The sequence below is a fragment of the Nannobrachium achirus genome (assembly GCF_963921795.1).
Source record: "Nannobrachium achirus genome assembly, chromosome: 19".
Classification (NCBI taxonomy): domain Eukaryota; kingdom Metazoa; phylum Chordata; class Actinopteri; order Myctophiformes; family Myctophidae; genus Nannobrachium; species Nannobrachium achirus.
Genome location: NC_137826.1, coordinates 26,813,233 through 26,833,389, shown reverse-complemented (window position 1 = coordinate 26,833,389; position 20,157 = coordinate 26,813,233). Strand labels below are relative to the sequence as shown.

At 44.0% G+C, this 20,157-nt stretch overlaps 1 protein-coding gene across 1 annotated transcript in view; it reads left to right on the top strand.

Annotated features, from left to right (window-relative positions):
* The window catches only part of auts2a (activator of transcription and developmental regulator AUTS2 a), a gene marked incomplete at both ends in the record, with an annotated part of 413,417 nt that overhangs the window by 279,793 nt on the left and 113,467 nt on the right, over positions 1–20,157 (top strand). Inside the window, one exon of the mRNA XM_080749358.1 lies at positions 6,811–6,840. Within this exon, the coding sequence (XP_080605484.1) occupies positions 6,811–6,840 (30 nt within the window). The remainder of the gene's footprint in view (positions 1–6,810; positions 6,841–20,157) is intronic.

Here is a 20,157-nt window from a genome sequence, read left to right as displayed (position 1 = left end):
ATCTGCCACAAATCACCTTTGATACAATAATTCAGAGTGCGGGACAGGCCTGCAGGAAGTGGGTGATTGAGCTTTACCAGTCGTGTTAGTGTTTCTGCCTCTGCTCATCGAAGCGGACCGTGTCGCCACTTCCCATCAGCGAGATGGATGACCCGCAGTCAACACCACCAGCAACAGATGAGGAGAAACTCTTTACCTCCTTGCATCCAGTGTTCTCTCTCTCTCTCTCTCTCTCTCTCTCTCTCTCTCTCTCTCTCTCTCTCTCTCTCTCTCTCTCTGGAACAGTTACAGTTATCTGATGATCAGATTTAGTCAGTTTTTTTCCCTCCCTATTTTATAAGAAAACTAATTAGTGAGTGAGTTGCGTCTGAGGAGCCTGCTGCCGTCAACTTCTTCTATGTGCCAGGCTGCGTAGCAACCCCTGAGCTCATCAGTCTGTCTCCTCCTGCCTGGGTCTATTTGTTGTTCCTCAGTTCACAGTGGAGGGACTGGCAGACTGTGCAATGTGTGGGTGGGATACAACGAATATGGCACAGATCTCACCACCATCCTGGTCTCTCCTCTATTCCCCATGAATAACACAGCACCGGCTCAGCGGTAGGCCCCGGCATGCAGCCATTTGGAGTCGTGGCACATGGAGGGGGGGGGTGGGGGGTTCGGTGAGCGCGAGGCTCGGCAGGGCCCGGGCTCAGCCGCATTGCAGGCTTCCCCCTTTTCCCTGAGACCTACAGAGAGGGAGTGCTGGGCTCCAAGATGGCAATCAAGGCTTGATTTGCCAACACATTTCCAATGATTAAAATGTAATTAGCACAAGCGAGCACCTCCTCCCCAGCTAATTTCCACGCACGCTGTGACAGGCAGGCGGTCGGCGGCACCCCGGCCCCAGCAGCAGATGGAGGAGCGTGCAGCAGGAGGTGAGAGAGAGAAAAACCATTTTTACCATGTGACCGTTTGCATCAGAAAACCATCAGGACACGCAGCTATATCCGGGAGGAAGGGGCGGAGGTGGTGAGGAGCCCTTGACGACAGCACATCAAATTGGCACTGTCAGAGCTGACCCTGGCGATGGCTGTCATCTTTCATGCTGTCTCACTAGCTTCCAGGCATGCCTGCATGCAGACAGGCAAGCTGGCTAGCTGGCTGCACTCCCTCCCTTGGCCTTAAAACCCTTCAGCCATCCTGCAGGACAACCTGGCCCAGGCTGATAAACAGCCACGGCCCTCTGCGCGACAGGGCCCTTTAATGAAGCCCATATCAGCTGTAATTAATTTCGGGGTCATGGACAGCAACCAGCATAACCTGAGGCTAATGTCCCTCACTGGTGGGGTGGCAATACACATCCACCGCATACTCAGGACTTTAAGAATTTTGCATTCGAGAGAATATTAGATCAGAGCGGACATGATGCGATTGGAAATTATAATGAGCCAGTTAAATCCGCCCAGTTTGCCTACAGAAGAATCGTTTACGTGTGCCAATGTTTTTTTTGTTTTGTTCCTTGTCTTGATTGACTTAACATCTGTTTGTATTTGTAGACCAGCGGATTTCCAGGACTTCAGAGTTAGGTTGGAAGAGGGAGCATGGCATACTTGCCTCGCACGCATCTTTGTATGATGTGGTTAACTCTTTAGTACAAACATTTTTCTGCGGTCAGGTTTGGCAAGAGCTGTTTGGTGAAACCCGCTGCTGTAGACGATGGCATAGCAGCATCGTTTACTATTCAGTCCATGGTCTCCTCATGTTCCCCATCTATTGGGCCAATATTGCTCTCAGCTGGAGAGGATTTAGGACAAGAATAATTTACTCCTACTTTCAGACCAATATAAACAAAAGCCTCGATGCTTGGACAGAGCGTAGGGAAATTTGTAAGAGCACTCAGCCAAAAGGGAGGCCCGGGTGAGAGCAACAGGGCAATCAGAAGTGCTCCGGATACAGGCCAACATCAACAGCTCTTAGAGCTGAGGCTAATGTTTGACATTCCTGTGTTACTTAAGCTAAACACTGGGGTCTAGCTGTACAGTATAATGCCGGGCCTGTGTAAATAGCAGTGGGCCTGGGTAGAGTATCACTTTACTTTGTCTGTCCCCTCCCAGGACTAATGGTTTCCTTATTGTACATGACATGCTTTAAATAAGACCTAGTTCCCTGACTCAGCCTGGATGGCTACGGTACCTTCACTTATCTAAATGGCACTTTTGTTACTACGCACAATGTTTAGGGCTAGGCCTTCATCTGATGTGAATGTGTAATACATTGATACTAAATAGCCACAAATAAAAAAGGCATGGTGTGAATCTTGTTCATAATGTTTAGGCGAAGACAGCGCCTCTGGCTGTTTGCGTCCAACAGCCATCTTGCACTCTCTCAAATATTATTTCATTCCATTGTCGCTTTAGACACCTGACCTGACATATTTCTTTTCATTAAAAAATGCCTTTAAAGTCTGGAAATATGACATTATAGATTCATATATTTCTGTATTGTTAATCATACGAATTCAGCAGCAGCTAATGGTCCCCCATGAGCAAAACAATATGTGCATCTCTGAGGTCACCTGTGCCTCATGAAACAATAACATACACTAGCCTATTAATGGTTAGGCATAATACCAATTATACGCAGCAGTGTCACACTCTCACAGACACCCATTTCTGGCTTACCACTATCCCGCAGTCCCTCTCTGCTTGTGTTTCTAAGGTACAGTACACATTGATAAGTAGCAGGCACTAAGGAAAGAACATTCTACGTTTGTCATGTTTTTTTTACATCCTTGTTTCAGGTTGTGTTATGCATAAGGCTGGGCATTAATAGACTATGATCAAGTATCATTGACTGACAGCTCTGACTTGTTTGTATGCCTGAGTTGTTTTTATCTTTCCAGCGCCATCATTATTTGTTCCGTTTCCTCCGTGTTGGAACACTGGGCGTGACGAAGCGTGGGCGACTGTGCTTGTGGAAGGATGTTCATATTGTCTGCCCTTGCCTGCATGTCATGCTTGATCTCTGTTTTTCTTTTTCTTTTTTTTTACTTTGCTCATTATAAAGGTATTTCCATTTTATAAAGTTTTCCTTTTTCCGCTCCCCCCCATCCTTTGTGGCTCTGGGAAATTTGCATACCTCTATTCTCAGGGAGAGAAGAAGAAAAAAGTAATGACAGCAATTCCTTTCTTTTTTCTCTCCCTCACTAGCTGTGTGAGGGCCTCGTTTAGTGGCACCTGTGAAAGCGACAGGCGTGCGGATGAGAAGTGAAAGAGAGCAGTTGATTAAATCATCATCAAGTCGTGGCGCAGAAAGTCAATTCTGCTCGCCGTCTACAGTGATATCCTTTTATCTTAAAGTAATGAGCTATGGCACTTTTGCATCGGGTAATACGATGAGTTCCATTAGCATGTTCCATTTGCTTCACAAGCAAGGGCAAGTCATTCCAGCCGGCTTCTATCTTGGCAATCAAAGCAATTGGCTGCACAGCCAGGGACGAGGCAGAGAAAGAGAGGGAGGGAAAAAAAGAGCGAAAGAACGACGACTGCTAGTGTTTTTTTATGGATCACAACACAGTGGGGGAAAAATGTCTACCATTATTTGAACTCCTTCCCTGCTTGCATTCTTGTGTGTGGTTTGCACAGTCAGAGAAGCGGCTAATGAGTTCTTGGTCACATTACTCTTGTCACAGTCTGAAGGGCCTAAATACATGGAAGCAGTTGAGACAGCTAATGCAGCTCGTCTCATCGCGTCCCTCTGCAGCATATTTGTTCCACGTAGGAGGCCGTGCGAGAAAGAGAGTGATACATGGTCCGACAGGTGTTATCTATTCACGCGCTGCGATGAATGTACATGCATGTATGACATTGTGCAGCGTTTTCTACCATGCACCCTGCCACATGTAATCAGTCTTCACATTTCTTCTATTATCCATATTTATCTGTACAGCTGACAGCCTCTATATGGCTGCTGGCTTATGTGCACTGTATTAAAATCTGGGGGAATAAGGGATGAAGGCAGGCAGGGAGAAGAGAGAGGGAAAAATACAGGGCTGGGGAGCGTCTGAGGGAGTGTTTGCCCAGTGCATTTATTGCCTCTGCATAATTTATGAGCTTCTGGAGCTGACCATCATGGCAGTGTGCCGCCGGCGGCCCCTGGGGCTGTGTGGGACAGGCCTGTAAATTGGATGCCGTGCTCCTGCTGAGCTCACAGGGGCCCTCTTTACCGGTCAGCCCAAGGAATAGAGCAGCCATGAGCCCAGACCGGCTGCATTTTGAGCTCTGCAGGGCCCCGGATCAGCAAAAAAGGACGAAAAAGAAAAAAAAATCAAACGAGAGAGAGTGAGGGGGGGGGGGGGGGGGGGGGGTGGAAATAAGACAGGGGCCTTCTGTGGCCCGGCTCCCTGGGGCTGTCAATCACTTCACATTGGCAGAGAACTCAGCCAATGTGAGCCCCCCCCCCCCCCCCCCCCCCCCCCCCCCCCACACACACACACACACACACTTTAATCGACACCCCATCCTGCACACAACCCATCCACCCCCACACCCACCCCACACACACACATGCACAGACCCACACCAGCCCCTACCCATATTACCCCCCAATGCCTTCTTCATTTCCGACTCCAATGCCTCTCGGTGCCTCAGCCATATGCACGACTTCGAGGGCTGCCGGTCACCCAGCATCGCACTAATTAGTTGATAAAGAATTAAGTGGACCTTGAAATTGAAATTGGAGGGGGAAAAATGAAATCCAACCACTTTTTCCCCTCCCTCCATCAAAGAGTTCCTTTCCTATTTTATTTTTTTCACCATGTTCATCCCGAGTATCAACCATTAAGTAAGGAAACTGGGAACACGCATGATGGAAACATAATTCGAGTGGCAGTTGAGGTTTTAGAGATTCTAGTCCATGTATTGTTACAATTTGAAATATTAATGGCGTTGGGGAGTTGGGAGAGGACTGTTTTTGTGAGATTTGTTCTCCTGTATACTTTTATCCAGTGTTTGCATCAGCTAATAACACTAAGGCACTGAATATGAGGGCACACTGATCTGTGTTCACCTCACCTTTAACGAGCTGAGGTTTGTCATTTCAAAAGGAATTAGGTCATGACTTGCATATGAAGTATGAACCGCATTCTACATCAGATCTAAAGATCCACAGTTATACACAATTAACCCTAACCCAGTATAGCAGGGGTCTTCAACAGGGGGTCCTCAGAGTTACTACAGGGGGTCCTTTAAATCTTTGTTTGATAGAAACTTTTTTATATTAACCACTTTAACCCTAACGTCCATATTCGGAGAACTTTAGCCAAAATAGCAGATCTACAAGCTCACAACGCCTCGCAGCGCGAGGCTTGTAGATCGGCTATTGTTGGCAAAGAGGTTTGGTGTAGAGGGGGAAAAAGAGCAGACTAAGTACAGAGTAAAAGGTCAATTTTATTAGGTAATGACGGTTCAAGTGGTTACATATCTGATAACTCAAATTGACATGAATCCAAAATGCACTGATGATTGTGCTTGTCAAACAATGAAACTATATGGAATGTGGGGGTCCCTACTTCATCTCTCTCTCAGCTAAGGGGTCCTTGGCCTGAAAACGTTGAAGACCCCTGCAGTATAGTGCATGCTGTATATGTGTAATCTCAGACACACAAGTCACTAAAATGCTTATAGAGATGTTATAAGGGTATTCATCCTACTTGACTGTGAAGCACATTTTTGTGCATTTAATTGGGATTTATAACGTTGTATTGTTTGGGTTCTCATAATGGAAGGGAAATTCTATGAAATTCACATCAATGCACAAAATTAAAATAACAAAGATCTTGTTTGCATAAGTTTTCACCCACTATACTTAATTTGGGTTGCCAATTCATTTTCAACATTTCATATCTTTTCCAGACATCATCTTAAATAGTTTTCAGTAGTGCTGAGCTACTTTCAGAACAAATGACAATTTTGGTATTTATTTTAATTCTGTCTTTTTTAATTCTGTCAAGACCAGGCTCCATCAGTAAAATGTATTTGGTTAAAAACGCACGCGACTCGTTGTGAGCTTGTAGATTGGCTATTTTTGGAGAATGTTCCCTCCAGAACATGGATGCTATGCTATGCCTCATAATGATGTGCGCGGTAACATATTCTTACCTACAAGCAGGTGTAGCAGTGCCTCATGTACAAGCTAGCAAAGCAACTTCCACGAAGAAACAGTGCATTGGCTAATGGTAGTCTCGCACTGACAACACATCTCCACATCAGCCTTTTACTATAGCAGTTTGGACAGTTTAAAAATGTTCCAGCATAATGTCAACATTGGCCTTTTGACATTGTTGAATGGTGTGATAATATTACCACTGCTAACGATGATGTGACTGTGACTTGTGAATTGACGTTTAACCTACAGTTACAACAGAGTAAGTTTGCTCACGCCACATCTCCCTTCCTCTGCTTGCTCAGCTGCCTGGCTGGCACTCATCATTATGCGGTGGGGCACACCCCTACTTCTGGTTACATCTCCAACATGATTTTAGCTTCTTTTAAAAGTTAAAGTTAGAGAAAAGTTAAAATACATTTTTGTCATTTTCTTGGTATGATTTTCGACTTACAAAAAGGAATGAGCTTCAGAATGTTGGTTGGACTTGATGCAATATTAATTAGGATACAGGGTGGACTTTTCCGTGAGGAAACAGTGTGGGATGTACAGTATGCTTCACTTACAGATGGCATTCTACTCCAGTCCCTGCAGTTTCAACTAAAATAGAAATCATCACCCTCCTGTACTGTAACTATGAATAACTATGAATCTTCTTCTCTCTTGCAGTGTGACAGTGAGAGTGACCAAGAAGACAAGGTAAAACTTCATTTCATTTGAATTCCTACTACTTACTGTATCTTGCGCTAGAGAAGGCGCCACAAAATGTGGATCATATCCATATAATGTATATTTTTTTTATCAGTGTGCTCAATAAGAATCAAATATTAGACTTGTGAATATAATTAGACTTAAACACCCTGATAACTATGAGAAAGCCTTAATTAGCTGTGCACATTAATTAAAGATGAATTAATGATGGGCAAAGTCTAAATCAAACTTTTATGGGTTTTCAGGGTTGAGATTCCATTTAAGTGAGTATTCTGTGCCTTTAAGGGCTGGTAGTATTTGCTTTCACTGCTGTTCTTAAAGAAATCTTTATATAAAACATAAATGTAAAAACCCTTCATCTGAATTCAAGCCAGGCAACTGTACTAACCAACCATTTAAAATGTACACCACGCATTTTAATATGTACTGTACGGTATATAATGTACCAGCCACACACTCATACAGTATGCCTCTGAACCTATTGACACTGGAAAAAGCTTTAAGTAATGTAGGAACATTCAAATAAATAATGTAATTGTTCTTCAAACAAGTGATGATAATACATACAAAGGTTGATCTACACAGGAAGCCCTGTCAATATAATCCTGAATATAATCCTTGAATGATTTCTTTATACTGTATGCTGTTTGCTGTTCTGTTGCAACTTCTAAAACCTTATTTCATCATATATTTGGTAAGTTATTCTGCTAATAATCAAATACCAGCTCTCAATCAAGTATATCTTTTGACTCAGTGTTTATGCAATGCACTATTCCTTTGTCCTATTTGTAAGTCTACGACGTGTCGTCTTTATAGGCGCTCACAATCTGGGTGCAGCCATTACCCAATGACTTCTAACTAGAGATCCAAGATCCAGCCTAATGATTTAGTAATGCCATTTGCTTGTGGTGTTTAGACTGTGCAGCAAATTGAGTCATTACTCAGCGTTGTCGATTTAAATTGCTCCTGTCTCGGTGGCAATTCCTTTTGTTTCAGGGAGAGAGGGAGAAGAGAGCACGGTAAACTGTAATCCCCCCAGCGACTGTATTAATTCGCCGTGGCTCACGTTACGCTGCTGATGAACAGCACTGACTACACCTTCCTGTCACTGATTAATTGTGTGTTAAAGTAACAGAGGAGTGAATTAGTAAATAGGGGACCCTTATGACAGGGGCTGGCTCCCACGTTTTTCCTCTGTGTTAGGGAGTAATTGGAGCTCCCACTTAACAACTGTTACTACCCCCCACCCACACACACACACACCCACCCGTCCCGGTTCCAGTCACCTCTGCCACTATCAGTCCCTGCCAGGCGCGCCGTGCCCGCAAACCAACGCCATTTGCATTCCGAGGATGATGCGCTCTACTTTACAACGCCGCGGCGGAGAGCAGAGGCGTTTTAACGGGTCAAATGGATTCAGATGCGGACAAACGTGGCTTATTTAGTTTCCCTTCAAAAGCAGGAAATGGAAAAAGTGTTCCCGGGAGAAATCACGTTCTGCCTGGTGTAGAAAAGCCCTTTGCCGCTTTCGACAGGAGCTGCCGAGCTACTGATAAGAGACAGCCCATTCGCATCTCGCCGCATGCGTGTGAGAGTGCGCGCGCACACGCGTATCTTGGCAAAACACACAATGCTGTCAGAGTGGCCCGTTCATTACACACTGACCTGTAGGATAGGGCTTCTCTATCATGACATGTTAATGGTGTGCCAGTTGACAGGGAGAGGCTGACCTGCGAGTCCGTCACCTTATCATGTTAGTATTATTAGCACTATCTCTGCTGTCATTAGTGTCTCTGCCCAGGCTTCAAGCAGCACTATCACGTACAGTTCATGCATGCATGCATACTAGCATAGGCGATTCTAGCCTCTTCCAGCAGGGGGTGCACGACCTCTATTACCTCATGCACGCGCGCGCAGCGCGCGTGCACGACGTTCGCGTGCGTGCTTTGCGCGCACGCGAAAAAAATTGCGGATATTAGAAAAAAATTGCGGATATTAGCGGTTTTGTAATGTTGTTTTAGCGGATTTCTGCAGTTAATTTTGTAATCCTATAGATAGACACCATATGTCTATCTATAGGATTTATTTACTTATTTTGCAGACAGAGGCAGCACAGCCAGGACATATAAAGCCAAACATCAAGTTAATCATCATTCATCAAGCAATCAAGCAGTCATTTACATTGGTGGTGTGGCACAACCACACCACCAAAGATCCATAACCAGCAGCTACCAATATTTACAAGCAAGTGAAGCAAGCATGCGCGCTCGCTCGCGCGCGCACACACACACACACACACACACACACACACACACACACACACACACACACACACACACGGAGGAGAAGAAAACAGGCTGGCTAACTCCACAGTGAACAGATAGTTAAATAAAGCCATGTCTTACCTTAAGAAAATGACAAGAAAATATCCAATGTTATATTGAGGTGCCCAGAAGAAAGTGTTATTCCTTGGAGGCACAGAACACATCGTGTAATCCAGCCTCGTTGAGCAGCGCCGAAAACTTTAGTTCACGTATGGTAAATGTAAAAGCTATCCACATGTCCTATGGATGTCTGTAGTTAACCCCAGGTAGCATATTCCACTGTGAAACAACTGTTTCATTCTGTTATTTAGATAAAGCCATGCATGCCATGTTTGTTGTTGTGCAGCGCTCTGTCAGCCGAGGTTCAGACAGTCACTGATTGGTTGAGAAACCAGTTGTTACCTTTTCCACTGTTTGTAGCAATAACTTGGCTCGTGTCATGTGGTAACTTATTCAAATAGTCCATACAACTTCTGTGTAGATAACGATGATTTATTACTTCCAGGGCCAGGCAGGAACATACAGCATAAACGTCATGTTTTCACTATTAATCCACTTGTATTAACTTAACTTCTCACTAATATATTCTCCCCAGCATTACACCCGCACATTCACTTCCGCGCTGGTCCCAAAACACAGCGTCAACGTCATCCCGTACTGCTCCTAAGCCCGCCCCCTTAAAGGCATAGGCTTGGCATATAACACAGTAGACCTATACCTCCCGCCCCCCATTCGCTGTGATTGGTTTAGAACTTAGAAGCCATGCTATGGGTGCTTCAAAGGGTCAAAAAAGGCGAATTTGAGATGTTCTTCTTCTTAATGTTTATTATGATCAAAAAAATCAAAATGGCCGCCTGGCGGCCAGGGGGTGCACGTGCACCCTAGGACACCCCTCAAAATCGCCTATGCATACTAGTGTCAGGTTGATTGTCACCTGCAACCGTAAAGGAGTACATTGTATTAGTAAGGTATTGATTAACAAATTCATTGTATTATTAATAATCTGTGTGTGTGTGTGTGTGTGTGTGTGTGTGTGTGTGTGTGTGTGTGTGTGGGTGTGGGTGTGTGTAATCTGTGCACATGTGTGCATGGCCTTCTTGGGACCAGATTTGGGGGGACCAAAAAGGGACTGAATCCTCCTGGTTCTTTATTCTTTATTCACAGTTTACTACTACAGTTGTGTGTATCTAGGGCTGCATACACAATATGACTTCAAATCAATATCACAATTATTTAACTTTTGCCTCAATTGTGCAACGAAAACAGAATTTAGGTTAATCGGACTAATCGATTTAGTCGATTATAATAAATCTGCCATTTTTCTCTTAAAATAATACATGTAAAAAAAACTTCTCGATTATTCAATTATAAGTTGGTTATTGGCTGTAAATATCGGTTTTGATATATCGTGGGTTAATTGCCCAGCAGCCTTCTAATCCATTTTCATTATTCTGCATGTTAGCTCGCCTGTTTGTAATCCTGCACCAAGTGGTAGATGAATGGATCTGAAATCCAGGTACCATGTGGTAGATGAATGGATCTGAAATCCAGGTACCATGTGGTAGATGAATGGATCTGAAATCCAGGTACCATGTGGTAGATGAATGGATCTGAAATCCAGGTACCATGTGGTAGATGAATGGATCTGAAATCCAGGTACCATGTGGTAGATGAATGGATCTGAAATCCAGGTACCATGTGGTAGATGAATGGATCTGAAATCCAGGTACCATGTGGTAGATGAATGGATCTGAAATCCAGGTACCATGTGGTAGATGAATGGATCTGAAATCCAGGTACCATGTGGTAGATGAATGGATCTGAAATCCAGGTACCATGTGGTAGATGAATGGATCTGAAATCCAGGTACCATGTGGTAGATGAATGGATCTGAAATCCAGGTACCATGTGGTAGATGAATGGATCTGAAATCCAGGTACCATGTGGTAGATGAATCCAGGTACCATGTGGTAGATGGTAAATCCAGGTACCATGTGGTAGATGAATCCAGGTACCATGTGGTAGATGAATGGCATCACAGGTACCATGTGGTAGATGGTAAATCCAGGTACCATGTGGTAGATGAATGGCATCACAGGTACCATGTGGTAGATGAATCCAGGTACCATGTGGTAGATGGTAAATCCAGGTACCATGTGGTAGATGAATCCAGGTACCATGTGGTAGATGAATCCAGGTACCATGTGGTAGATGAATGGTACCATGTGGTAGATGAATGGCATCACAAAGCAAGCAAGAATAAACCCCAGCCAAGGAGCCAGAAATGTCCTCTCAAAGGTTTTGCTGGACAGAAGGTACAGTTCTGTTGGCAGCCGTCAAGTAGTTTGGCCCCAGTTCCACTCTTGAAAAGCAGACAGTCAGCAAATGATGTTCTTTGCACTTATTCTCCCCTCCCTTTCCCCTCATCGAGGATCCAGATGGGGATCAGGTGGTTCTTTTTATTGGGTCTAGCAGGTAGGACTGGTCTGTTCATTCGGAGCAGCTTGAGTCCAATTATGATGCCGTTGTATTACTGGCAGGGAAGCACATAGGAGAGGGTTCCATAGCCTACAGTGCCTTTGATGTGTGTCCGCCAAAGCCCCAATAACATTCCCCTGTTTCACGCTGTAGTTAACGCCAACAGGTTTTCCAACATCTGAGACCGTTTAAAGGGGATGATGAGGGTAAAGTGAATGTGAAATGGCTGCAGGGTTTTTTTAGCGCCAGTGTGCACATGTTTATGTATGGGCCAGTAATGTCTTTCAACTATTCGGGAAAATCACTTTTTAGTCCCGGGAGGAAAATGAGATTGTGCATACAGTACTACAGTGCTCTTTTTCTTGTTTTGTAACCTTCAATATGCCAAGCCTCTATGGCTTATCTTTTTTTTCTCTCAAAATGTTTGCATTAAAATATTAATGCCATGAAAGTAATCTTTTAGATTACTGCCTTTTGAATGGATAAATGAATACTTCCCTTCTGTGTCTCGTCGTCATTGTGAGCAGTCTCTTTATAACCCAGCCACTCTGTGCAGGCTTGCTAATGCTTAAGTGATATTTGCCAGTAAGTGGCACCTTGAAGCCGCTAGTCAAATCTTTTTATAAGAATATCGTCTGGCACTCAAGTGCTTTGTCAAGATTTTACTGCACACCGATAGGACTACTTAGGCCATTTGTGAAGACAATGGCTCCTCGCTAAGTTGTAAAGGAGTTTTATCATTCCCCAACTCGTTTATTCCTCTTGCATTCTCCCTTGCCCCTGAGCCTTTTTATGTAGCCCACACCTTCCCTAAGTGTTATTTATTCTCTCTCTATCAGCGGCCACAAGCTGTAAATGCCATTTTGAAAATGCTTTGTGTTTTTTTTTATTAATGGCCGTGCAAGGAAGCGCTTGTAATTTGCTGCGCTGGGCTCTTATTGGAGACGAGGGATCTAAGTGGGTGCTTTAGAGCAGCCAAGAGAACCTGTTTGTCCTTGACATAAAATAAAGATCTGAACCGGTAATATATTTGCTGTTTCTCTTCCTTTATTGTTTCGCTGTGTTTGCCCTCAGGCAATTACAGCAGGAGAAGAAGGAGCCGTGTTTCTCAATCACTTGGCAGCACTGTACATAAAACCACTTTATATCCATCCTCCGCCCACATGCACACAACCCGCCACCCCACCCCCACCAACCTCCTCCTCCTCTTCCGCCGCAGTGGGAAGGATGAGTAATAAAAAGGCGAGAGCAACTTGTCAGCGTTAAAAGATTATGTGTTTTGCCCCCTCCAAAGGAAGAGAGTGGTGTTTACAGGCGTGAGTGGGTGCTCGCTAGGCCGAAGCTGAGGCTGATTGCACCAGAGTACCCTGTCAGCCAGTGATTTGTCATGTACTTTATCATCCCTGTCACTCCACCCAGCCGTTGTCATAGGTAACATACGAACCACACCCCCCTCTGTGCTTTGTACCCGGCCGGTAGGAAATTTGTATTTACTTTGGGGGGAATGTAATTTGTTCCTCATGGATAATATGACCCTTAGCGGAGCCGGATCATGGGTTAGTTGAAGTGATATTTTCCGGTAATGGTAGTCGTACATCACGGCTGTCAGGCCGGGTTAGGAGGCGAGCACATTACAGCTCCATTTTAGCACTGCAGGCATCTGGGATTATTTTCCATAACCAAGTATGACATGACCGCTCTGCGGAGTGCATTAAATTTTTACTAGCGTCCCCCCCTCCCTCTGGCAACTCCTGTCTCCCCCCCCCAGTCTGGGTCTCAAGGCTGCCATAGTGATGGATACCCCCAGAGTCCCAGTAGCCCTGGCCAAGGTTAGCCCGTGTCACGGACCTACACAGCTCCCCTCCATCCCGCAGCCGGCAAATCCCCGCTCCCTTCTGAGGAGCGTGCACACAAACACACACACACACACACACACACACACACACACACACACACACACACACACACACACACACACGCGCGCACACACGCACACAATGGCCCCGTGGCTGACCACAGCAGTACCTTGTCCGCCTACTCCACTTTGCTCACCTCCACTGCTGCACACACACACACACACACACACAAAGGCACAGAAAGAAAAGGAGGAAAGACAAACCGTCTTTCATTCCCATTTCAGCAAGAAGCCATGAAATGACTCATGTGGATGTAAGAACATCATATAACTATTGACTGATGCGGTTTGATGTTTTGTCCCCTTAAGCGAGTTTCACCTACACGAATCAGAGAAGTGCAAAACATTGGAATACAATAAACCCTGACAGAGAGACAACACAATACCATTAACCCATTTAGAACGAGTACACGGTGTTGTGTATCATTATTTTATGCTTTAATTATTGACAAATAGCAGATATACAAGCTCACAGCGCGGTAGCGAGTGCCGCGCTGCCAGCTTGTAGATCTGCTATTTTTGAAAAATCGTGAAAATTGGAATTTTGACCCTATAAGTGTCTTTTGAATCCTTCTAAGATTTTTTTGAAAAACCTATGTTTCTATGTCAGCAATCTGGCCAGCCATCGTCATAGAAAAGGTCCTTTTCACTTAACTGGAGCTCAGTTAGTCTGTTCTTGAGAGACTACTATGTCAATGGTGCTCAAACCTTCCCAGGATCCCCAAAATGATATTTATTTGGCCACAGACCCGCATCTGAAAATATTTAGTTCCATGGACCACACAGAAGCAAAATTTGAGTTACAAACGTTCGCTTTGAAAATACATATGTTCAAAGATTTGCACACATTTTCACGACTTTTTCAAAAATAGCAGATCTACAAGCTCGCAGCGCTGCACTCTGTGCTGCGCTGTGAGCTTGTATATCTGCTATTTTTCACTGGTTAAAGCATTCAATAATTCTAAGCATAAATGGGTTAATATTCCTTCCTTCCTTCCTCCTTCCTTCTTTCCTTCCTTCCCTCCTTCCTTCCCTCCATCCTTCGCTACATGTTCATGGAATAGAAATCATCCACAGACCAGGTAGCGCGCTATAAAAAACAGCAGTGAAGGCAAACAGCTAGCGCAGTGCTCTGGACCTCTTTCCTTTTTTTTCTGGTTTCCCCTCTCCTCGGCAGCAAGGTCAGCAGCGTAAATGCCACCTCTTGCCATTGACAAATGGTCGTCCCCCCCCCTCCTCCTCCCCCGTCTGGTAATCAGTGGGGTCTCGGAGGTGGGCGAGCAGGCGGAGCTCATTAGGGTGAAGCCACAGATGAGAAATTAATGTGGAGATCCCGGGGCCTAGCAGAGAAGTGCACTGGTGGGGGGGACAGGGGGGCCCTGGGTGGGGTCGGGGGAGGGGGGTGGATGGATGGAGCCTGTCTGATGGATGACCAGGTCAGCAGGCAACAGCACTCCCCAGACAGGCTCCAAACAGCCTCCTCCACCCCCCACCCCACCCCCTCTGTAGCCTCCCTCCATTTCCTATCTGTCCGCCTGCCTGCCGTACCTCCTCTCATCCACACAGCAGCACTGCTGGAAAGTAGCTACAAGTACATTTACTCAAGTACTGTATAGTACCTAAGTATAATTGTGAAGTAGGCTACTTTATTTGATACTTTATACTCCACTACATCACAGTTGTATTTTTTGAGCGGTGGTAAACCGCTCCTAAGAGTGGCTGTGCGTGTCTGTAGCCACTTTTCCTCAGCGTTTTGCCATAGCAATATGTGTGTGTGCGTAGCCATATTACATCATATTACATCACCAATTATCTGTAGCCACTATCTGTAGCCACTTTTCCTCTGCGTTTTGCCTTGGCAATGTGTTTTCCTCAGCGTTTTGCCATAGCAATGTATTTTCCTCAGCGTTTTGCCATAGCAATATGTGTGTGTGCGTAGCCATATTACATCATATTACATCACCAATTATCTGTAGCCACTATCTGTAGCCACTTTTCCTCTGCGTTTTGCCTTGGCAATGTGTTTTCCTCAGCGTTTTGCCATAGCAATGTGTGTGTAGCCATATTACATCATATTACATTACCAATTATCTGTAGCCACTATCTGTAGCCACTTTTCCTCAGCGTTTTGCCATAGCAATGTGTTTTCCTCAGCGTTTTGCCATAGCAATGTGCGTGTGTGTGTAGCCTGTATTACATCACCAATTAGCAATTGAAGACGTTATGCAAGCACAACCACCGCTCACTTCACATTGGGTGTGATTTTTTTATCAACGCATCGCAATGCGTTGTGAGGTTGTTGATCTGCAATTTTCAAATCGTTTTGAGACATTTGAGGACTTTTAATTTGGCACTTTACGTATATTTTGATCCCAATACTTTTGTACTTTTACTCAAGTAAAATGTTGAATACAAGCCTAGAATACTTGTAACAAGAGAATGTCTATATTGTGCTTGCTACTGTTGAGTAAAAAATAAATCAGTGTACTTCCACCAGCCATATACAGCGATGGTTCCCAAACCTTTTAGCTCTCCTTGGGACCCAAACTAGTGAAGATAGGTGATTAACAAGCTCACAATGCATCGTGATGCAACGTGTTGTGAGCTTGTTTGAATACTTGTTTATGGGAATTATTAGATTTTTAACATTTTATAATTCATTAGTCTTTTTATATACCGTGTATTTTATTTTATTCATGAAAAATTATAATTGTATTATGTTTCACAATCTTTACAAAAAAAATTGGAAATTAAAAAAGAAAGGGGGATATTTACTCGCGATCCATGCATGAAAATGGGTCCGCGACCCACAAATGGGTCCCGACCCAGTGTTTGGGAACCACTGGCGTGCAGTGATGACACAGCTGAGCGGCGTACAGTGCTGTACGCCACGAGAGAGAAGGTCAGAGGAGAGACATTTCACCCCTGACTGACACACTGGTAATTAAATGGAAGCAGCCTAATTGACACCAATTGTGCGTCCCCTTTTCTTCTCCTGAAATGAGATGGTGACACGAGGTGAAAACGTCAGGCTGTCATTGCGTTTCATAGGTTATTTATATTGCCGCTCTCTGTGATATTGCCATGCCAACAGAAAACGTGTTAGAAATTCAATAATTTTTCTCCCCCTGCTCATGTGGAGGTGTCTTGTGTGATACTATTATGCTGCATGCTAAAAATAAGCTTTGCAAGTGTTACTGCCTTGTATTTAGATTGGTCAGTCTTATTACTAGATATTGTAGGTGAAATTACTATTTTAGATATCATCACTGAGTTTTGCATATATTATATTGAACCCATTTTCCCTGTATAATTCACTAGTTTGCAAATCCCGCCCCATTCTGCCCTGTTACTATGATGGGACATTTGACCCTGGGCAGATTGTTTTTATAGTGGCAGTGAATGGGATTTTTTTTTTTTTTTCATAGCCTCATTACAGCTATATAAAGTACCAAAGGAAAAACATCTAGGTGATATTAATAAAAAGGGAAGACAAAGCTACAGTAGTTACATTGCAAAACAGGGGGTTTCCCCGAAAATATATGTTTTAATTTGTTTAATCCCAGTGGGACAGAATCACTATTGCAGATTCTTTTATAGTGGAAGTGGATGGGATTTTTTTTCCTTCATAGCCTCATTACAGCTATATAAAGTACCAAAAAAAACACATCTACGTGATATTAATAAAAAGGGAAGAAAAAGGTACAGTAATTACATAGCAAAACAGTAATTTCCCCCCGAAAATATATGTTTTAATTAGTTTAATCCTCTGGATCAGAGAGAGAATAGAAATAGAAAAAGAAAGCGCATTGCATCTTGGGTAGGAAGAGGACAGGCTGATTATAGTTCTCCTCACATAATAGGATGGCTTTTCGTAATTCTGCCCATTTAAATTATATGTACCCAATCGTGACTCTTAGACCATTGATAAGGTCCATGTGAACTAGTTTGTTGAAGCTTATTCGTTATGATGAGCGAGATCGCTTGCCGTCGCTATCACCTCCCGCGGCCGTACCGGGCGAACTCCGTGTCGCGCAGTGCGGACAGTTCTTGAAAGCCACATTCAACATTCTCCACTGCACAAACTCCACCCCCGATAGCAAAAAGTGAATGTTTTTTTCTGGTTGGCCAGTCAGGGAGTCTCAGGGACCAATCAGAAGGCTGACAAACGGTGAATTATTTCCCCCTCACCATAATAACTATACTTGACATTTTTAGCTATAGCTAAAACGAAACCAGGAAACGAATCGGAAGTTGATATATCGTCACTGTCAGGCAGAGACCTCATATCTATAAGTTTCAAATGTGTATGTTTTATTGTAAATTAAAGCCCTACTTCATCATACAAAAGTGTCGCACAAAAGTAGTGAAATAGCAGATATACAAGCACACAACGCCTCGTGACACTATTTTAAATAATTTTTTTGGAGCGGTGAAACCGGCTCCCTATAAACAGGTATGTCAGTTTGTGGCTGGCTATGTGGTGGTATGGCTATTTGTGTATCATGGCAATACCTCTGCTGACCACACACACGCACACGTTAAGGGAGAGGCACTGTTGAGCAGGCCAGGCACACACACATTCATTTGGGGACGGTTACATTTGTATTTTGAGACGGTCTTGGCACGTTGGTGAAAAAAGTTAGCCTGGAGCCCTACTCGCACCCACTTTAATCACTTCTTTTTTGCTACACTTCTGCATGAGTACAGTAGATATATATTATTTAGTTAACTATAAAAACAGTAACAGATTGAGAACGGCACTGTTGCGCCGCCTAGACACGCACACACACACAGGGTATAGCTGCTCAAATTCACCGCTCCACTTTGAACCGAGGTTTGATTTTTTTAAATGATAAATACAAAACTAACGGTTTTGGACATACAAGGTTTCCAACCGACAACAACGATATGGCACATTGTTATTGCTGAAGCCGTCTGTAAGCCAGCGTTAGTGTGGGCGGTGCACTCAGTCCCATTATAGTGATTGTTATGGACCTGGAGCTGCTGTCTGCTGTGGTTGCTGGCTGAGTGTCAGCAGCCCGCCTCTGGGGCTCTGACCCTTCCTCCGGTCTCCTCTCCACTCACTGTGACCCATTTTACAATAGCGAGCCTTGTCCCCCGTGGTCCTCCACCCCCCCCCCCCACCACATCCACCCCCCACCCCAGCCCGAGGTCCCTGTCATTGTCCCAGCAGGTCAATCCTCATTCTGTCACTGCGTATATCCCCTCGCTAACACTCAGCGCTTCAGATATGGACAATGATTAACATGCCAGAATTCTCGCCGTCCAGCTCCCACAAGTATTTATTATTGGACTGCCCCCCCCCCCCCCCCTCCATAATAATTATGGTAGCTGTGTGCACAACTCAGACCTTACAAAACTATAAATGTAAAAACTGCTTTTTATTTGAGCATCATTAAATTATTAAATTGGCTCATAAGAAATGAGAGCTAAAACCTATGTTTACTCACCTCTGTTTATTATTGCTTTAATTGCTGGAGGACAATTTCTGGAGTTGTTATACTGTATTTGCAAAACGTTTAAGCTGTTGATTGAAGGTATTGCTGATGTTGATGCCAATGTCTGATTTACCAAGTGCAAACAAGCCTAATCCCTTGGCCAGTGAAATGGTTTCTTGTGCAGTTCTTTATTTATTTACTTTACTGCGTGAAAGTGGCACTAGTATTACCTGTTTGACAAACTAAATTACCCTTTTGACAGCCTTCAACCCTGAGATTTGACATCAAAACCTCATGATTGTAATAGATTTGAATTCCTTCCTTGCGACAGGATATTATACAAGTCGCTGTGTTTTTCTCTTTCCTCTAGAGTGCTCAACCTCACCATTCATTTGTAGCCAACAATAAAAGGTAATAATGCAGACGTTTGAATAGGACAAGGTTGCCAAGTCCTTGAAATTGAAAGACGGGAGGAAAAAAGCCTAGGCTGCAGTGAATCATGTTTCGAAGGCAATGATTCAATTCCCAACGCAAGCTGAGAACACAAGCAGTGGAAAATAATTCAATCAGCAACGAAAGCCATAAATGCACCGTTTGAATGAGATGTTCACTCCCGTGGAAAGAAAAAGCCATTTCCATCTTTTCCTGACCTGGAGAAGAAAAATGTCCTAGACAAATTGTGTACATATTTCAGAGACGTTATGAGATTGGCCACATGCGGAGAGGCTTTTGCTATGGAAACAAATCCCAAGCCAGACTAATATTCTGTACAGTATGTGCACTGGATAAGTATATAATCAGGCAGAGCTTTTTCCACTGCTTAAAATGCGCAGACGCAGCCAATGGTAAGAACCCCTTGATGAATAGGATATAGATATGTTCTTGGTAACATGCATGAAAAATACTACCAGTAAGACGCCCTAAGGGCGACTAAAGGAAAGGATTGTGATGATCCAGTCAGCTCTATATATCGTCGTCGTCGGGTGGAAAACCTTGTATGTCCAAAACCATTTGTTTTGTATTTATCATTTTAAAAATTATTTAAACTAGTGAAAACAGCCGATCTGCTGTTTTCACTACTTTTGTGCAACAGCCTTGTATGGTGAAGCAGGGCTTTACTTTGTGA